The 18892-nt window shown below is 43.2% G+C and overlaps 1 protein-coding gene across 3 annotated transcripts in view; it reads right to left on the bottom strand.

Moving 5' to 3' along the window:
- Positions 1-1726: 1726 nt before the first annotated feature.
- DIP2B (disco interacting protein 2 homolog B) overlaps positions 1727-18892 on the bottom strand; it is a 212302-nt gene continuing 195136 nt past the window's right edge. For all 3 annotated transcript variants that reach the window (XM_084877351.1, XM_084877349.1, XM_084877350.1), the window contains 7 exons: positions 18061-18231; positions 16721-16782; positions 15506-15563; positions 13064-13138; positions 11787-11964; positions 9865-9988; positions 1727-5702 (listed from right to left, as the gene is read on the bottom strand). In XM_084877351.1, the coding sequence (XP_084733477.1) occupies positions 5450-5702; positions 9865-9988; positions 11787-11964; positions 13064-13138; positions 15506-15563; positions 16721-16782; positions 18061-18231 (921 nt within the window). In that variant the 3' untranslated portion in view covers positions 1727-5449. The remainder of the gene's footprint in view (positions 5703-9864; positions 9989-11786; positions 11965-13063; positions 13139-15505; positions 15564-16720; positions 16783-18060; positions 18232-18892) is intronic.

Consider the following 18892-nt stretch of genomic DNA (forward strand, 5'->3'; position numbering starts at 1 on the left):
GGAGGACAAAAAGCGTCTGGATATAGAGTTCAAATCTACGCTTATAAGGTTTTTCAAGAATTTCCTAGAAAAGATGGATAAGGCCTATGAGGATATGAAAAGAGATCAACTAGAATTAATAAGGAGTCAACAAGAAATGATAAGGGATCAACAAGAAATAAAGAATACATTGTCTGAAATAAAAAATATTCTACAGAGTCCTAAAAACAGAAGGGAAGATCGCAAGAATCAAGTCAAAGATTTGGAACATAAAGAGCCAGAAGACACTCCTCCACAGAAGCTAGAATGCAAGAGAATCCAGAAAATTGAAGATAATGTAAGAAACCTCTGGGACAACTTCAAGCGAACCAACATCAGAATTATGGGGGTTCCAGAAGATGAGAGAGAGCAAGATATCGAAAACATACTGAAAGAAATAGTGACAGGAAACTTCCCCCACCTGGTGAAAGAATTTGACTTACAAGTCCAGGAAGCGCACAGAACTCCAAACAAAAGGAATCCAAAGAGGACCACACCGAGACACATCATTATTAAAATTCCAAGAGCAAAAGATAAAGAGAGAATATTAAAAGAAGCAAGAGCAAAGAAGGTAGTAACTTATAAAGGAGCACCTATACGATTGTCAGCTGACTTCTCAACAGAAACCATGCAGGCCAGAAGGGAATGGCAAGAAATATTCAAGGTGATGAATAGCAAGAACCTACAGCCAAAAATAAGCTACCCAGCAAAGCTATCACTCAGAATCGAAGGCCAGATAAAGAGCTTCACTAATAAAAAAAAGCTAAAGGAGTTCATCACCACCAAACCAGAATTATATGAATTGCTGAAGGGGGTTCTTTCAGAAGAGAAAGTAAACAAAGATAAAAATTATGAACAACAAATACGTAATTATCAACAAGTGAATCTGAAAACCAAGGAAATTAAAAAAATCTGATGAACAATATTAACTGTTGAATATAATAGAATCAGAGGTATGGAAGGGGAGTGAACTGACGATTCTTGGGGAAAGGGGGAGAGGGGGGCGTGGGAAGAGACTGAACATAAACTGTGCACCTATGGATGAGGACAATGGGGAGAGGGGAAAGGGCAGAGGGTGGGGTGGGAACCTGGTGGAGGAGAGCAATGGTGGGGGTGGGGGGGAAGGAACATTTGTAATAATATGAAAAATAAAAACTTATTAAAAAAAAAAAAATAAAGAAGATTCATGGTCATTAGAAAAAAAAAAATAAAAAAAAAATAAAAAATAAAACTAGCAAATGCCACATGAGGAAAACTAAGCTATAATTGTTATTGACAAAAGGCTTTTGAGTTTTCAAAATGACTACTATTTCTTTATCTGGCCCCCTTTTATAGCAATAATTTGCTATGATCTCTGATCATTTTCGTAGAACACTCTATCATTGGATATTACCATCTGATGTTAGATTTAAAATTTATAAATTACAGCCCTAGCCGGTTTGGCTCAGTGGACAGAGCGTCGGCCTGCAGACTGAAAGGTCCCAGGTTCAATTCCAGTCAGGGGCATATACCTAGGTTTCGGACACATCCCCAGTAGTGGGTGCGCAGGAGGCAACTGATCGATGTTTCCACCTTATCGATGTTTCTAACTCTTTACCCCTCCCCCTTCCTCCCTGTTAAAAAAAAAAAAATCAATAAAATATATATTTTTAAAAATTTATAAATTGCAACTTATCAATTCTCCCAATGTGTGAAGCATTAAACACAATCAGGTATCAATATTTATTAACACAAGACAAAGGAAACACATTCAATGAGTTAATAGAACACTGTCCAGCCAGATGTTAAATTTAAAAATGTATATCTAGTCTAATTTCAAATAAATAAAAAAACTTTATACATAATTACACAGTACTATAGTTTGAATTTGACACTGGTAAATATCTTGACAGAAAGTAAACAAAACAGCATTTAGGACTAAAAAAGTATTCTTATATCTTTACACTCTCTTCCTCTGGACAAACAGCATGGCCATGTACAGAGACCTAAAGCAGAAATGTATGAATGATAACGAAAAGGCCTGTTGTGAATTTGGAGTACTGCAGCTTCTTGCTCCAAATACTCTTGCTTTACAACAAAACAACACTAAGGCATAGATCATGTTGGAGTTTGAGGGTGAGGTGGTAACTCCTCATTAGCTTTAGTCTAAAAGATTCCTGCATATTTAAGAAAGTAACTTATTTGGCCAAGATATTGAGCACCATGCCTGGGGCAGAGGCCTTAATAAAAAACCTAAGGCCTCAGGCCCTTTGTTGATTCAACAAAAGCATTAAGCAAGCATTGCCCAGGGACTAAAGGAAGCACACTCACATGACCTGTAAATAGGCAATGGTCCTGAACAGCCTGAGGCAGCACAGCTTCCTAAGGAAAGGACGTGGTACTGGGATAAGGGGCCCTTTATGAGGAAAAAGTGAAGACTGGGCTCCCTGGTGCCCATTAGCATGCTGGTCTTCCCCAGGGTCTCACTGATGCAGGAGATGGCATTCGTGTAGCTCTAAGAATTCGTAGGACCTCGGGTTTTTCTGGAGGCAGCCCCTTCTCTGATCTACCTGTTACTCCTGCCGAAGAGCAGAAACAGGCTCTAAAAGCTTTCAGATGAGATCTCTCTTAGATGAAAGGGGGGGTTGCTATTTGGTTTTCTTTTTCACAGGCATAAAAACCCAGACAATGCAGTCCAGAGTTTGGCAAGGCTCTTTCTACCAACAATGGTCTTTTGGGTCTGTCTAATGTGGAAAGAGCAAGAGCACTGTGTCATCGAGAGAAAGTTTTCTTATCCAAGTCTGCAACAGACGGAGCACAAACATCTCCAAGCTAATGGCTGGACTCTTCCCCTTCCAGAGATCCTTTACCAGAGCTACTGATGGAGCTCCCAGAGACACAGCTCAGCTTTCTTTCCTCCACAGGCGAATTCTGGCTTTTGAGGGATATGCAGAAGATCAATAAAGCAGCCACAAGGCAGAAAGCAAAAACTAAAGATGAATTAGAAGCCCTAGGAACTATAAAACTAGCTAACTGGCCCCTAAGTAACCGAGAATTGGCCACATTTTGAGATTAATAGATTATCTTTTTTTTGAAGGAATGAGTATAGCTCTGTACTATCCAACACCATAGCCATTCCCCACATGTGGCTACTGAAAACTTGAAATATGGTTAGTCTGAACAGAGATGTGCTTAACAATATTGGATTTCAAAGACTTAATAGGAGAAAAAAAGTAAAACATTTCAGTACTTTTTCTATATTGATTTCACAATGCATGGTATTTTTTTATATATTGGGTTAAATAAAACATTTTAAGACCATTTCACATGTTTCTTTCTTAGTTCTTAAAATGTGGTTACTAGAAAATTTAAAATGACAGATGTGGCTCACATGATACTTCTAGCAGACACATTAACTTGTGTAGTAAAGAATAATTCAACCCACAGAATAGACTCTGCCTATATTATTTTCTTAGAACTTACTATTTACTTCTCAGGGCCCCTTGTTTTTGTTTAGTGAATCAGTAAGAACTGTTTTGAGAAAATTACTTTCCAAAAAAGAAGGCTGTTTTCTCTGCAAAACAAACTGTTGCTAGTCGCTGGGATTCTTGCCCCAATGTAAGTGCTTTCTTTCCTGTACATCCTAGAACTTCTCCCACCACGTATAAATTAATGTCACCCAAAATGCTGGAAAAGAGATCTGGAACTGGAAAACGTCTTGAGGTCTGCCCTCTATGGAGAACGGGTCGGGGGAGGGGGGTTATGTAAAAGGGAGGCATAAGGTGGCTTTGAGTCACAGACTGGAAGGCAGCCTCCAAGAACGCTGCCACAGAGAAGGGTCCGGCCTTTGCATTACAAACCTTATTTTCAGGGTAATTACAAGTCTTAAAAACTGTTTAAAAACATATTTAGTTTACAGGATGTTACAGTGGGGTAAATAATATGTATTATTAAAATAGTCTAAATAAATATTTACACAATAGACCAGAGTGGGTCAAAGAGAACCATTCTGATTTAACATGTTAACTCTGTTCACTTTGATTTTTTTTTTAATTTTTAAAAATATTTCTGTAAGAAAAAAATAAATTCAACTATATTCAAATACATGAAGTATCAGACCAAAGGAAGAAACTGAGCTGGAGGCCACACTCAGTCCCAAGCTCAGTCTTGCTTGGCCTGGGCACCACAGTTATTTCAAAAGAGTTTCTTGCATACATCGCACTTCCCCTATTTCAGCATGAGTCTGGCTATTTTGGCAAGTCAAATTGGTGAGTTTTGAGATGTACAGTTAGGTGGCCTTACGGTTTCACGTGACTTTGGTCCCACTGTCTTCCTAGCCTATCATTCTTGTTCTTAAAATCTTGGCCCTCATGAACTGGAAGGACAGAGGGCACTTCAGTTTTCAGAAAAGAGAAGCTATAGGTACAAACTGTAGTCACAGTTTACACTGAACCTGGAAAAAAGAGGAAATTCTAAATTCTCGTGTAGTCACTCTTAACTTGAAACACAGTTTCAACACTGGGGGCCAAAGTGAGTAATTGTGGTTCCTTGGAATAGGGGTGGGAGCTAATGAATCTGAGCTTTTGCATAACATTTTGCTTTTTAAACAGATTTTTCAGCTTGTAGAAACAGGTTGAATTCTTAAAAGCTTAAATAAAGCTGATTCTGGGAATGCAAACTTTAAAAACAAACATAGACAGCTTTAGTTTATAAAATACACCAGCCAATAGAGACATAGTACGATGTGCAGCGAAATCTGCAAACAATTTGCATTTTTTAGTTACCTATTCAACTACACCACGTTAAGAGCATATCTGAAATTCTCTCAAAGTAGAAATGTTTCTACTTTGGTGGTTGTAACTAGACAAGCCAATCTTCATTTTTTTGAAGCTAAATTATGTGTATTCTTATTTACATGTTCAAAACAATGGTCAAAATGTTTTACAGTCAAGAACTATATATATATAATTTTCATATTCAGCGAGTTATCCAATTTGCTTATGAGCCGACTGAAGATGAGTAGTTCCATGTTAACAAAACCCGCAGGATGTCTAGCTGGTAAAAGGCAAGATACAGTACAGAGCGGGGAACCGGGTACCTCAGACTACCCCCTTATGTGAATTCATTAAACTCCCTTACAAAATTCTAAAATGGCATTAGATAAAAATACAAGTATATACAACCGATGAAAAATATGCAACATGCATGTAATTGCTTTAGTAACGTGCTGCTCACGCTATGTCAAAGCTCATGACTGTTAACATTTTTTTCATTTGCCACCACAGAATTCCCCTTTTCTGTGTGCTGTGTGATTGCAGAGTCCCACAGGATGAGATGAAGGATATAATGTAGCCACCTCGGCTTATTTTACACGATCTGAAAGCTTGCTCCTAAGTCACCAGTCTTTGGTGCTTGTGGTTTCCGGATGGCCCCCGATTATCTCCACAGGCTGTTACATGTTATAAGCCACGTAGATGGGGTCTAACTGGTCGGCGAGGAAGCTGTCGCGGAGGTGCATCCTCTGCTTCTCTCCTCGGGAGTTGATGGGGATGACGCCTGGGTCCACCACAACCACGACGCCAACGATGAGGTAATGCTCCTCCAGAACCACGTTTGTCACCAAAGGAACCAGATCTAGAGCTTCCTGTTCAGAGCCACACAGTTCCACCACCACCACCAGCAGGTTGGTCCACGTGAAGACGGCACTGAAAGGTCAATGACATTCATTTCAATGTCAGAACATTTATCAGTCATCCTGTACAGTTTTATCTTCCCAGGGCTTATCCCCATTTCCCTGAGAACTGCCTTCTCTCTTAGCAGCCACGTCTGTAATATAGAACCTTCCCTATGATCGCAGCTGATTAGCTGAGCCATCCAAAATCCCTTGGGAGTTTGGAACTGGGATTGAAAGTTGTTAGCTTGTCATCTAACTGGGGACACGTGGACTTGAAAGTTCTGGGGTAGCCACGTGTGCAGAGAATCAGAGAATGGCTCTTGAGGGAGAAGACAAAGAATGAAGTGGATGTCCATGTGGCTCTAGCAAGTAAGAGGACAGTGGTCCTGATGGCCCTGTCTCTACCTTTCTTGAGAAACAAAGTTAGTTAGAAATTAAAAAAAAAAAAAAAAAAAAAAAAAAATATATATATATATATATATATATATATATATATATATATATATATATTATATTGATTTTTTACCAAGAGGAAGGGAGAGGCTTAGAGAGTTAGAAACATAGATGAGAGAGAATCATCCACCAGCTGCCTCCTGCACACTTCCTACTGGGGATGTGTCCGCAACCAAAGTACATGCCCTTGACTGGAATCGAACCTGGAACCCTTGAGTCTGCAGGCCGACGCTCTATCCCCTGAGCCAAACCGGGTAGGGCAATTAGTTAGAAATTTTTAGGAACTTCTGAGATAGGCAGGTATTCTTTCCATTAACTCTCTCTTTTGAATAGTTTCTGTTATTTGCAATGTAAGAACTTTGACTAAGATAATATTCTTCATCTAACTTAACTTCATCTGAGTTTAGTACCCCACACAAGTGTGTCTCCTATGCCATAAAAAGGCCATGAAGCAGTAGGTTGCTTTATATTGAGAGGGATTGCTGGGTTAGAGGAAATGACCTGACTTGTGATGTGCAATGTTAAACTGATTTAACAGAGTCCAATCATTAAAGAAAAATGTTCAGAGGAGAATCCAAGATGGCTGCTCGGGTAGGCACCTAGCCGCAGCCGCACGCAACAATTTCAATAAAATACAACTAAAATATAAAATGGACATTACCCAGAACTACAGGAAAGTCAACTGACTGGAAATTCTACAACGAGAAGCAAGGAGAAAACCAGAAGGAAGCGCGGAGGAGCTGTAAAAGCCCAAGGTACGGAGACACGCGGCGCGCGCGTGGAGAGGACGGAGCCGGAGAGGAGGGAGGCCGAGTGCCTGGCTGGCGTTCCCTAGCGGGAAGGAGATAAACACTCGGACTGTGCTGGGCCCCCAACTGCTCTGAACCTCCGTTCTAGGCCAGACCCCGGGGACCCAGGCTCATCCAGAGGGAGCTGGGCTGTAAGGCGGTACTCGGGGAAGCAGCGAAAGGAGGTCCCAGAGGCGCGCACACAGCGCGCAGAGAAGGGCCGGCCGGCTGTGCCGTAGGACTGCCCTGGCGGGAAGGAGACAGGCTCCAGACTGCTCTGAACGCCACCTCCAACTCCACTTCCAACTGAACTGAACCCCAGTTTCGGGCCCATTGCGGGAGAGCTTACACTGTTTGGTAGCAGGCGAAAATCGAGGGCACCTTTCTCTCAGAGGCGCTTGCAACAAGTACTGAAGGACCCTGAGTCTCAGGAGTCGCATAGGGCGGGGCTGAGGGAAGCCAAGGCTGTAGGCTCCACCCTGAAACTCCGCCCCCATCAGGAAAGCTGCCTGCGAAAATGCCTAAACCAAATAGATCACAAACGAAAGAAATGGAGGACAAAAAGCGACTGGATATAGAGTTCAAAACCACACTTATAGGGTTTTTCAAGAGACTCCTAGAAAAGGCCGATAAAATAAATGAGACCTATGAGGATATGAAAAGGGATCAACAAGAAATGCTAAGGGATCAACAAGAAATAAAGAATACATTGTCTGAAATAAAAAATATTCTACAGAGTCCTAAAAACAGAATAGAAGATCGCAAGAATCAAGTCAAAGATTTGGAACATAAAGAGCCAGAAGACACTCCTCTGCAGAAGCTAGAAGGCAAGAGAATCCAGAAAATTGAAGATAATGTAAGAAACCTCTGGGACAACTTCAAACGATCCAACATCAGAATCATGGGGGTCCCAGAAGATGAGAGAGAGCAAGATATCAAAAACATACTGAAAGAAATAGTGACAGAAAACTTCCCCCACCTGGGGAAAGAATTGGACTTACAAGTCCAGGAAGCACACAGAACTCCAAATAAGAGGAATCCAAAGAGGACCACACCAAGACAAATCATAATTAAGATTCCAAGAGCAAAGGACAAAGAGAGAATATTAAAAGCAGCAAGAGCTAAGCAGGTGGTTACCTATAAAGGAGCACCTATACGATTGTCAGCTGATTTCTCAACAGAAACCATGCAGGCCAGACGGGAATGGCAAGAAATATTCAAGGTGATGAATAGCAAGAACCTTCAGCCAAAAATACTCTACCCAGCAAAGCTATCACTCAGAATCGAAGGTCAGATAAAGAGCTTCACTAATAAAAAAAAGCTAAAGGAGTTCATCACCACCAAACCAGAATTATATGAATTGCTGAAGGGGGTTCTTTCAGAAGAGAAAGTAAATAAAGATAAAAATTATGAACAACAAATACGTAACTATCAACAAGTGAATCTAAAAACCAAGGAAATTAAAAAAAAAATCTGATGAACAATATTAACTGTTGAATATAATAGAATCAGAGGTATGGAAGGGGAGTGAACTGATGATTCTTGGGGAAAAGGGAAGAGGGGAATGTGGGAAGAGACTGAACATAAACTGTGCACCTATGGATGAGGACAATGGGGAGTGGGGAAAGGGCAGAGGGTGGGGTGGGAACGGGGGGGGAAAGGAACACTTGTAATAATATGAACAATAAAAATTTATTTAAAAAAAAAAATAAAAAAAAATAAAGAAAAATGTTCACAATGTCTGACTGCATTAAAAGCAGAATGTCAACCAGGCTGGGTAGCTCAAGTGGTTAGAGCATATGTCAAGATTTGGGGTTCGACCCCCTGTCATAGCATATACAAGAAGCATCCAATGGCCCAGCTGGCGTGGCTCAGTGGTTGAGCATTGACCTATGAACCAGGAGGCCACGGTTCAATTTTGGTTGGGAAATATGTCCAGGTTGTGGGCTCGATCCCCAGCAGGGAACATGCAGGAGGCAGCTGATCAGTGATTCCCTCTCATCATTTATGTTTCTATCTCTTTCCTCCTCTCCCTTCCTCTCTGAAGTAAATAAAAATATATATTTTTAAAATGAAGCAACCAACGAATGCATAAATAAGTGGAACAACAAATAGATGTTTCTCTTTCACTCTCCCCACTCTTTCTCCTGTCTCTCAAATCAATTAAAATTTTTTTATAGTAAAATGTCTAAAATTAGAGGGTTAACCATGGACCCCAGCTTCTCTGCATTTTCTTATACTTCAAGGACATTATTCAGGTCTGGGGAGAGACTCTAACCAAAGTGAGAACATTTTTAGACAAAGAAGCATCAGGAAAGGAGGAGCAATCTTTAAAAGCATTGTGGCCTTTCAGCAAGGGGAAAAAGAAACAAAAAACAAGTAAGGACACACTGATAAATAGAAAAGAAATTGGGTGAATTCTGTACTGTCAAGAATCCAAAATAAAAGCCAATATGAAAAAACTTCAAGGTTTTAATTTTAAGGAATTTTAAGTCAATGTGAGGTTGGATGATCCCTTATCAGGGATAATGTAGGGGGAAATTAGACCGGATAAAAGTAATGATCCTTTTCATCTGCTTACCATTTAACAATTTAAAAGCACATTCTCATTGGATCCTCCCAATAACCAGGAAGTGACAGAGAAAGTCTTTTTCAGATGAGAGAAGCAGCCTAAGTGGGAGAGCGAGGCCTTTAAGCTCTTGGTCCCGTCCACCATTCTACTCGGACTTTCTAGAGGAGGTAAGTCTATCGTTAAAGAGGACTCGGCTCTGTAATGGTCCTTCGAGCCGGTCTCAGGTCTCCATGGCCCCATCTGCCACAGCAGATGGCACACTAGACAGAATCGGTCTGCGTATCAGTCCTGGGGCTGCAGGTGGTGCTGGTGCCTTCACTGACTCTTTAGTTTTCCTCGGTTACGGCGGAGGGGGGAAGCCTGTTCAGGGTGGGGCTTACCATTCGGCAATGCTCCTGTGGACCCGAGACACTGAGGTCTCAATGTCGATTGGGTGGTATCGTAATCCCCTCAGCTCCAGCGTTTCATCCAGAGCTCCCACCACGTATAATGCGTCATGACGATCTGACAGAGAGAGAAATCTAGTGTATGAGACACACTTTGAGTACAATACAATATTAGAATTAAGAGCACAGAGTTCAGGCTCCCCGCCGACATGTGGCTACATCACTCGCTGTATAACTTTGGGCAAATTAATCAAGCCTCCGGGTCCTGCTTCACCCTCTGAGAGACAAGATAAAAACATGGCGGTGGAGACCAACCAAAGGACTTGTATGCATGCATATAAGCCTAATCAATGGACACAGACACCAGGGGGGTGAAGGCATGAGTGGGGGGTGAGGTGGGGGTTGGATAAGGAAACATATGTAATATCTTAATCAATAAAAATAAATAAAAACTAAAACACAAAAAAACATGGCTGTTCCCTGGCTGGTGTAGCTCATTTGGTTTGAGTGTCTTCCCGTGTACCCAAGGGTCATGGGTTCAATCTCTGTTCAGGGCACATACAGGAGGCAACTGATTGATGTTTCTCTCACATTGATGTTTCTCTCTCCATTGCCCGTCCTCTCTCTAAAAAAAAAAAAATTAATAAAAACATATAAAAAATAAAATCAATAAAAACATATCCTTGGGCAAATATTATGAAAACAAAAACAAAACAAAACATGGCTGTTATTAGGATTAAATGAGATAATCCATGTAAGGTAGTTTAGTTTACTATGATACCGGTAGATTGTAAGTGCTAAAATTAGCCATTATTATTATTACTACTATACCACCTTACCAGGAATTGTACCAAGTGCTGGGAAGACAAAGATGACAAAATACAATTCCTGCCTTGAACACTCACTATCTACAGGGGGACGCAGACACACAGACGGGCGTTCCATTGTAATGCAGTGACAGGGGTGGGCACAAGGCATCGGGGGAACAGAGGATACCCCAAGAAGAGCTGAAGCCAGGCTGAGCTGCTAAGGATAAGTAGGAATTGGCCAGATGATGGCTGGGGGAGGGGAGAAGGAAGGGAAGGGAGGACTTGAGGAGAAGAAATGAACATGTGTCATTGTGTCTAGACTTCTTCAAGGAATCCGGGAATAAGGAGTAGGATTAAAGAATGTGGAGATCCTAGTTCTGGTTATTAATAGGGTTGTAATCTGTGTCTATACTGCTAGTGAGTGCATTCTGCGTGCCAGGCACTGCTCTGGGCACCTAAATGCATCAATCCCTAACTGGGAATTGAACCATGACCTGGTTCATAGGTCAACACTCAACCACTGAGCCATGCCGGCAGGGTTAGAGTTGGGTGTTTTAAAATGCCTATTCATGCCACCAGGAACACAGGTTGAAGGCAGCAGTGAAGCCATGACAATGAGCTGGGCAGAGGATGGCTGGGGGACTGCTCATACTGGAGCCTGGCCACGCAGTCTCAGTCCCACACGCGACGTTAAAGGGACAGAGGAGCACTTCTGCAGACGGCTCCTCTCACGGACTCCCTGTCAGGGATGAGGGCTGGCACACGGGGGTAGAAGGGCTAAAAGGTGAAATACCGTCCCGAGGGTTTTTTCGGGCTGAGGGTCTGTGTTCTGCCTTTCACTCCTCATCAGGCTCACCTCCAGCACCGAGGCTGTGCCGACCCCCAGTTCGGGGTGCTGACGTGGTACCCTGGGTGCTTCCCTCCTAGGTGTTTTTCAGGGGCAAAGTCTTTATTTGCAGATGAATTCTCACATGGATTAAAGAGTCATAGGAGGAATAATTAAATACACACAGCACAATGCAAAGGCTGGCTGAGGAAGGCCAGCCCTGCTCCTGGCGGAAATGCAAAGCGGGACGAAGGGGAAGAGCTGGCGGGGGAGACTCTCACCTCCAGTGGCCGCGGTGAGCTCAGTCCGGCGGACAAAGCCCAGGTAACCTGTCCGGGCCCACAGTGTCTGAGCAGCGTCCCCGAAGCTGAGGCGAGTGTTGAAATGATCAGCTTGAAGGGTCTCGCTGTCGTAGATGGTGTAGTAGCCACTGGCCGTGTGGGGACTGTTCACCCAGATCTACAAGAAAAGGCACTGGTCACATTTCAAAGAACACAGACTGTGAGTTTAGTTTTTTAAACTCATTTTTATATTAACAGCAACAGCGCAACTGCAATAAAAGCAGCTGGCATTTCAGTGAGGTAAGTACTTTATTTATATGCTTTATCCCATTCATTACTGCCATGGATGACATGATAATACAGTTCACACGATGGCTACTCCCGTTTTACAAATGAAAGAACAAGGAGTTCAGTAACTTGCCTAACGTGCGGAAACTAGGAGACTCACACCCAAGTCTGAGTGACAGACACTACCCTGCCTGCCTGGCCAATTGCCCAGCCTCTTCCAGAGTCTCACGAAGGCTTCAAGGTGTCATTCCTGCGCTTCTGAAATAAGGTATAAGCCCTCAGGAAACAATTCAGGGTATTCGAATTTACCACATAACAACGCAATACCGAAAAGTGGTTGGTGCCATTCCATGCGCATTACAGACACAGGTATTACGTAATGCCTTTAATTGTCACACAATTCTACTACACAGGGGCAAATATTACCGATGGATGAGGAAACTGAGGCCCAGAGAGATTCAGTAACTTGCCCAATACTGAGAAGCTGGTAAGGGGCAGAGCCCAGGCCATCTGGCTCTGGTACCTACAACACTCGTCCCAGTCCGCTAGGGGATGAAACGGTGGCCCTCAAAGATTTGGAGGAAGAAAAATTAGGCATTTAAAAACATCTTAATACTAATACAAAAATTAACACATTTTGGGGTAGAATATAAAATTTGCATGCACTTTTGAAATTTAATGTTTATGGCTCCTTAAATAGGTGCGAGGAGGTAGGATTTGCCCATTTTCCTTTTCAACTGAGGGCTGTCAGTGGACAAACCTGGGACTAGTTCTGGTTTGGATGCCTAAATCTCCTCTCCATCCTGGTCTCAATCTTCCCCTTCTGTCCGTTTCAGTCTTGGGCTTTACAGAGGAAGAGTAGGACTCTTTTAAAAGATGAAAATTCCCAATGGGGGAAAAGCACATCCACCATTTCTCTGACTTTGAAATATGAACCCTCGAGTTTTTCCCTGCTGACTTTTCAGAGTAAAGGCAAAAGGTACACCTACCTCTCCCAGGTGAGAGTCTCCAACAGGCCCTTTGGTCTCCGGATTAACAATAACCACCTTCACTCCGGGTAAAATCTAAGAATCAAAGGGAAAACACAAAACTCAAATAAAACCTAGTGACCTGCTCTCCCTTCCTCTGGTGAGGCGGAGTGCACAGAGGCAGCAGCTGAGACGGTGCTCACAGGATCGTCTTCCGTGGAGACCAGAGGTACAATGAGATTCATCCTCAAAAATTAACCAAGGAGCCAACCAGTCTATCTTCCCTCAAACGGCAGATCAGAATGATAACAGTTAAGAATTTGTAGACAGGGCAGGCTTGTGTTGCTCAGTGGTTAGAGTGTCCCCTCGAGAGCACGAAGGGTTGAGAGGTCATTCCCAGACAAGGCACAAACCTGGGTTGCAGGTTCAATCCCAACCCTGGTCAGGGAACATGCAGGAGGGAGCCCATTGATATGTCTCTCGCACATCAATGTGTTTCTCCCTCACCCCCTTGCTCCCACCCTCCTACTCTCTCTAGAAGTCAATGGGAAAAATATCCTCAGGTGAGGATTAGCAACAACAACAATAAAATGAAACGAAACGAAAAGAATCTGTAGACCAACTGAACCATGCAATGTCCTTTCCCACAATCTATCTCGTTCACTGGGTGGTGGCATTAAACCCCTTTGAGCAGAGAGGGCAGCAGTGAGAGACTGCTCTCCAGGCCGCAGGGAGCGCCGGAGCGGGGGACCTGAGAGAGAGGAAGCAGCAGTTTTGCCGGAGACTAGAAAGACACTCCTCACGAGGGAGGAGGAGGAGGAAGCAGGTGCTGGCTGAGAATGGCTCAGGCTTCTCTGGCCACCTGGATTCTGTCTCTTACACCTCCTTTTCATCTTGGGTTTCTGGATTAAGCAGTAACTTGAGAAACACTACAATGATGATCTGGGCTCATACATCTAAAACCTCCAGGAAGGAAGAGGAAAGCCCACGCCCCCTCGTCTGGGCCAGGCACGTGACACACACAGCTCCTGAGGCACCCGCTGCTCGTGAGGCGGATGAAGGTCCACTTGGAAGTTTAAACAGAAGGGAAACTGGAGTAAGACCTCCGTGGGGTTGGCCTATCAGTGGACAGGCTGGTCAGGTTCCCTCTTCCCCCCATTTTCTCCTCTGCCTTTCAGAATTACTAGAAGGGATTCTGAGGCATCAACACATCTCTTCAAAGGGATAAGAAACTTGAAAGCTTATGCTGATGTTTCATCACCCTCAGTAAATTGTTTAAAACCGATATAGACTGCTTGGGGTGGTAAGCACACAATACAACATACAGATGATGTATTGTTAAACTGTATATCTGAAACCTATATAATTTTATTAACCAATGTCACCCTAATAAATTCAATTAAAAAAATAAAATTGTAGCCCTAGCCTGTTTGGTTCAGTGGCTAGAGCATTGGCCTGTGCACCGAAGGGTCCTGGGTTTGATTCCAGTCAAGTGAACGCACCTCGGATGCAGGCTCCTCCTGGGCATGGGCCCTGGTCAGGGCTCGTGCAAGAGGCAACAAACCGATGTGTTTCTCTCACACCGATATTCTCTCTGTCTCTCCCTCGCTCTTCCACTCTCGTTAAAATCAATGGAAAATATCCTCGGGTGAGGATTAAAAAAAATAAGACAAACACTATAAAAAAAACACCTGCTATAGATTGAATGTTCCCACTGAGGACTGGAAATCCTAATCTCACTGAGATGGTATTAGGAGGTGACTGAGCGATGACTAAGGCAGGAGGGCAGAACCTTCACAGAGGGGATTAGCGAATTTATAAAAGAGACCCAGAGATTTTTCCTCGCCTCTTCTGCCGAGTGAGGACAAGATGGCCATCTATGAACCAGAAATCCCCGGCCAGAATCTGCTGGTGCCTTGATCTTGGATTTCACAGCCTCCACTACCGTGAGAAGTTTCTGTTGTTGATAAGCCAAGTGAACTAAGATAATAATTAAATCTCTCCTTGAACATTTTAATCTAAATCTTATCCCCATAGATAATCACTCCAATATTTTTAATCTCTTTCCCATTTTGGTTTCTCTTTGAACTATAATCTTAAACCACACCCCTGCCCTATCTGCCACCTATTTTTCTCCTTGTAACATTTATAAAGATAGAACTGGCTCTTGTTCATCTCTCTACCTTGAATAAGTGAACATTAAATTTTGCTTGTTTGTCAAGTAAGAATTAACATGCCAGATTTTTAAAAATCTATGGAAATTAAGAAAATCAAAAGAGTATTCTTCTTATGTATGTACCCATATGAATTTGAAAGTATTGGCTCAGTTGAAATTGTTGAATTATCTCCAGATTTCAGTTAAGTTTACCCTAGTTACTAATATGTTAAATGGCTTCAGGTTTCTTTAAAACGAACCACTTCTCCACACAGAACACCCTCCCCGTGGTTAACAAAGCAAATTACCTTTCCAGACTCTGAGAGGAGCAAGCTCTGGGGGGCTCCCCGCTCCACGAGACGAACCCTGTAGAAGGACAACAGTGACTGTGTGTGAGCCTTTTGTTTATTTTTATTTTTTGTTTTTCTTTCTTTCTTTCTTTCGTTGTGTATGAGCCTTTTAAAAAGTGACTGCACCATGTCAACTACAGCTACACAGTGCCTTCCCAAGACCTCTGCTTTGTCTCTCCTCCTTACGCCAGAGCAGGTTCTCAAAGTCAGCATTGCTGACATTTTGGGACAGAAAATGTTTTGTTATAATTTTTGTGATGGGCTATCCTGTGCATTGTAGAATGTTCAGCAACATCTCAGTCCTCTACCCACTAGATGTCAGCAGCAACCCACTTGTTGTGACAACCAAAAATACCTCCAGACACTGTCAAATGTCCTCTGGAGGGCAAAATCTCCCCAGGCTGAGAACCACTAACCTGGCGAAATGCCCTCCCTGTGCAGGCAGTGCGGGCCGGGGGCACACCAGTGAACTCAGCTGATGTCGGGGGAAAGGGTCACGGAGCCCTCGGGCCAGGCTCACCTTGGGTTACAGTTAAAATTCCTTTCTACGCTGATGAGGGGAAGGGCTTTTACTCCTGGGGTTCAGATAAAGTATTGTTTCAACAACCCTACTCAGCCTCATTTATCTTGTCTTTTATTTTTAAACTTTCAGAGGAAGAGTCTACCCATTTTGGTTTAATTTATATCAAAATACTTCACACAGTCAGGAACGAAGTATTACATCTTAATATTAAAGAATAGTGCAGAGACTGTGAGAATTAAAGCTTTCTTCTTATCAATGTAAAAAGATTATCAGGAATTAATAATGAAAACAAATTATTTCCCTCTTTCCATGCCCCCTGGGAGATACAAACAAAAGGATGAGGGGCCAGAACTGGTTTGGCTCAGTGGATAGAGCGTCGGTCTGTGGACTGAAAGGTCCCAGTCAAGGGCATGTACCTTGGTTGCGGGCACATCCCCAGAAGGGGGTGTGCAGGAGGCAGCTGGTTGATGTTTCTCTCTCATCGACGTTTCTAGTTCTCTATCCCTCTCCTCTCCCTTCCTCTCTGTGGAAAATCAATAAAATTTAAAAAAAAAAAAAAAGGATGAGGGAAGGGGCTGGCTTTCTTGAGGCTCAGAACTTTTTATGTTTAGGAACGCTAATAAGAAACGATCAAAATAAATCCACTGTACCTGTCATGTCTTAATGACTTCAGATCTACATACACAGTAGTTGGATCGGGCCCTGAGGTTCCCTAAAGAAAAATAAATCAATGTATGGTTTATTAAAACTTAATTGCTATATTTCCATATTTCATATATTTAAATAAAGAGGTAAGTTAGGCATATACATGAAAAATGCAAACTCTACTTTGAAAGTCTCCCTCTTCAACGGATGCAGCAGGGTGCAGCCAGTACCTAAAAGAGGCGCCTGGCCAGGCTTCGCCCTCATGTTTCCTTCTTTTCCTCCCTCAGGAGCGTGGGCAGGGGCCTGCCTTCTCACAGAGGCAAGAGAGGCACTAAAACGTTACCAGGCTAAGGCTGGTCCTCATCCCTGGACCTTAAAGCAGGGACGACTGCCTGGCCTGTGCGGCTCAGTGGTCGAGCATCGACGTATGGACCAGGAGGTCACAGTTTGATTCCTAATCAGGGCACATGCCTGGGTTGCAGTCTTGATCCCCAGTAGAGGGCCTGCAGGAGGCAGCTAATCAATGATTCTCTCTCATCATTGATTTTTTTTTTTTTTTTTACTCCCTCTCCCTTCTTCTCTGAAATAAATAAAAATATATTAAAAATGACATAGGTGAGCCATCTGCGGGGATTTTCAAAATTAACACTGGCCCAACCTGAAAACCAAGGGCCCACACCTGGGCTCCACGGTTAGAGCACCGGGAGGTGATCTAAAAGTCACACGACCCGGTCACGGAAGACCTGAAAGTGTCCGCCCACATATGCCACCTTCTTTTACTCCCTCTTGTCCAAGCCTATATTTTCCTAATTAGTCTCCCAGTTACATAGAGTCAGACTCAGTTCTTCTCTGTTATGTACCCACCAGGAATAACATGGCAGAGTGGTCATCTAGCTGGAGAAAAGAATATTGGTACTTCTTATTGGTACTTCCTTTGCAAAAAAAATTATAAAATATGGAGGAGACAGGAAAACAGAGGGAAGATAAAAATAAAGTTCAAACAGAAAATGTTTTGTTATAATTTTTGTTATAAGTCTTCTTCAGTCATGGCTGTGGACCATAAAACTACGACTGCGAGCGAACATTTGGCACATGATGCTCGGGGCCAGAAACAGCTCCACGCGTGTAGCAACTTAGTGATTCTACAGAACGACACTGTGAAGCAACACTCTTCATCTTACAGGTGAGCAACAGGAGGCACAGTGAGGTGAAAATAAGAAGCCCACGCTCCCAGGGCAGGCAAGAGGAACTGGGGCTCACACCAGGCAGACTGCCTTCAGCCTCTGCTCCAGAGCACACACATTCCCCCGGCATTTTTTTCCAAGCAAGATTTCATGAAAGTCACCTGTAAACATATTGCTACATTGACTCTTGATCCAAAAGTGGTGCTGACGGCTCGAGGGGACAGGCCGATGTCTTTGAAGAGCTTGGAGAAGGACTGCTGGAGGGCGATACGGGGCCGCTCCTCGGCCACCACCACACACGTCCGGATGCAGGAGAGGTTGATCCCTCTGGTCTGTAAGATACCGTGCATGCGAGCTGAGGTTAGAAGACCGTAAGAGAACTGAAGAGCTAGGGCCAGTGCTCTGTCTCTTTGGTCAGGGAAAGTCCGGGAACTGTGTATTCTCACCTCAGACAACCAGAGAAAAGGCAGAAGTTTCCAGAAAATGCCAAGGCTTCCACTGAAGTCATTACCCACTGGTAAATGTGCTCATTCCCTATTTCTTTTCTCTTTCCTCTAAAAACCTTAGGTTCCTCAGCAATCCATTTCTATCCCACCCCATTTCTGTGCCTTGTTTCTCCCTACTGCAAATCGGAGAGATGGGACTACAGGGAAGAAGCCTAGCACCTTGGAGAGCAAATCTCTCTCCCCTCCCTCCCCGCCTTCTTAAGGTCACATTTCTCTATTTAAGAAAATCTGGTGTCTTCTGACTCTCCCATATGCAGTCAGACATATGCTCGCTGGATACACACATAAATGAGCTACCCTTTTCCCTCTGGGGCACTCCCCGATCTCTAATGTTCGGAGGTTGCAAATCCTATTGGGAAAAATCCTACTGGAGGTTAACAGTTTCCTTTCATCTTTATATGAATTATAAATATATATTTCCACTCAGCCTCCCAACCCGTTTCACCTTCTTCGCCACAAATTAAGAGTGCAGAAAGTGGAAGAGAGA

Source organism: Pipistrellus hanaki (genome assembly GCF_964339955.1).
Source record: "Pipistrellus hanaki genome assembly, chromosome: 3".
NCBI lineage: Eukaryota > Metazoa > Chordata > Mammalia > Chiroptera > Vespertilionidae > Pipistrellus > Pipistrellus hanaki.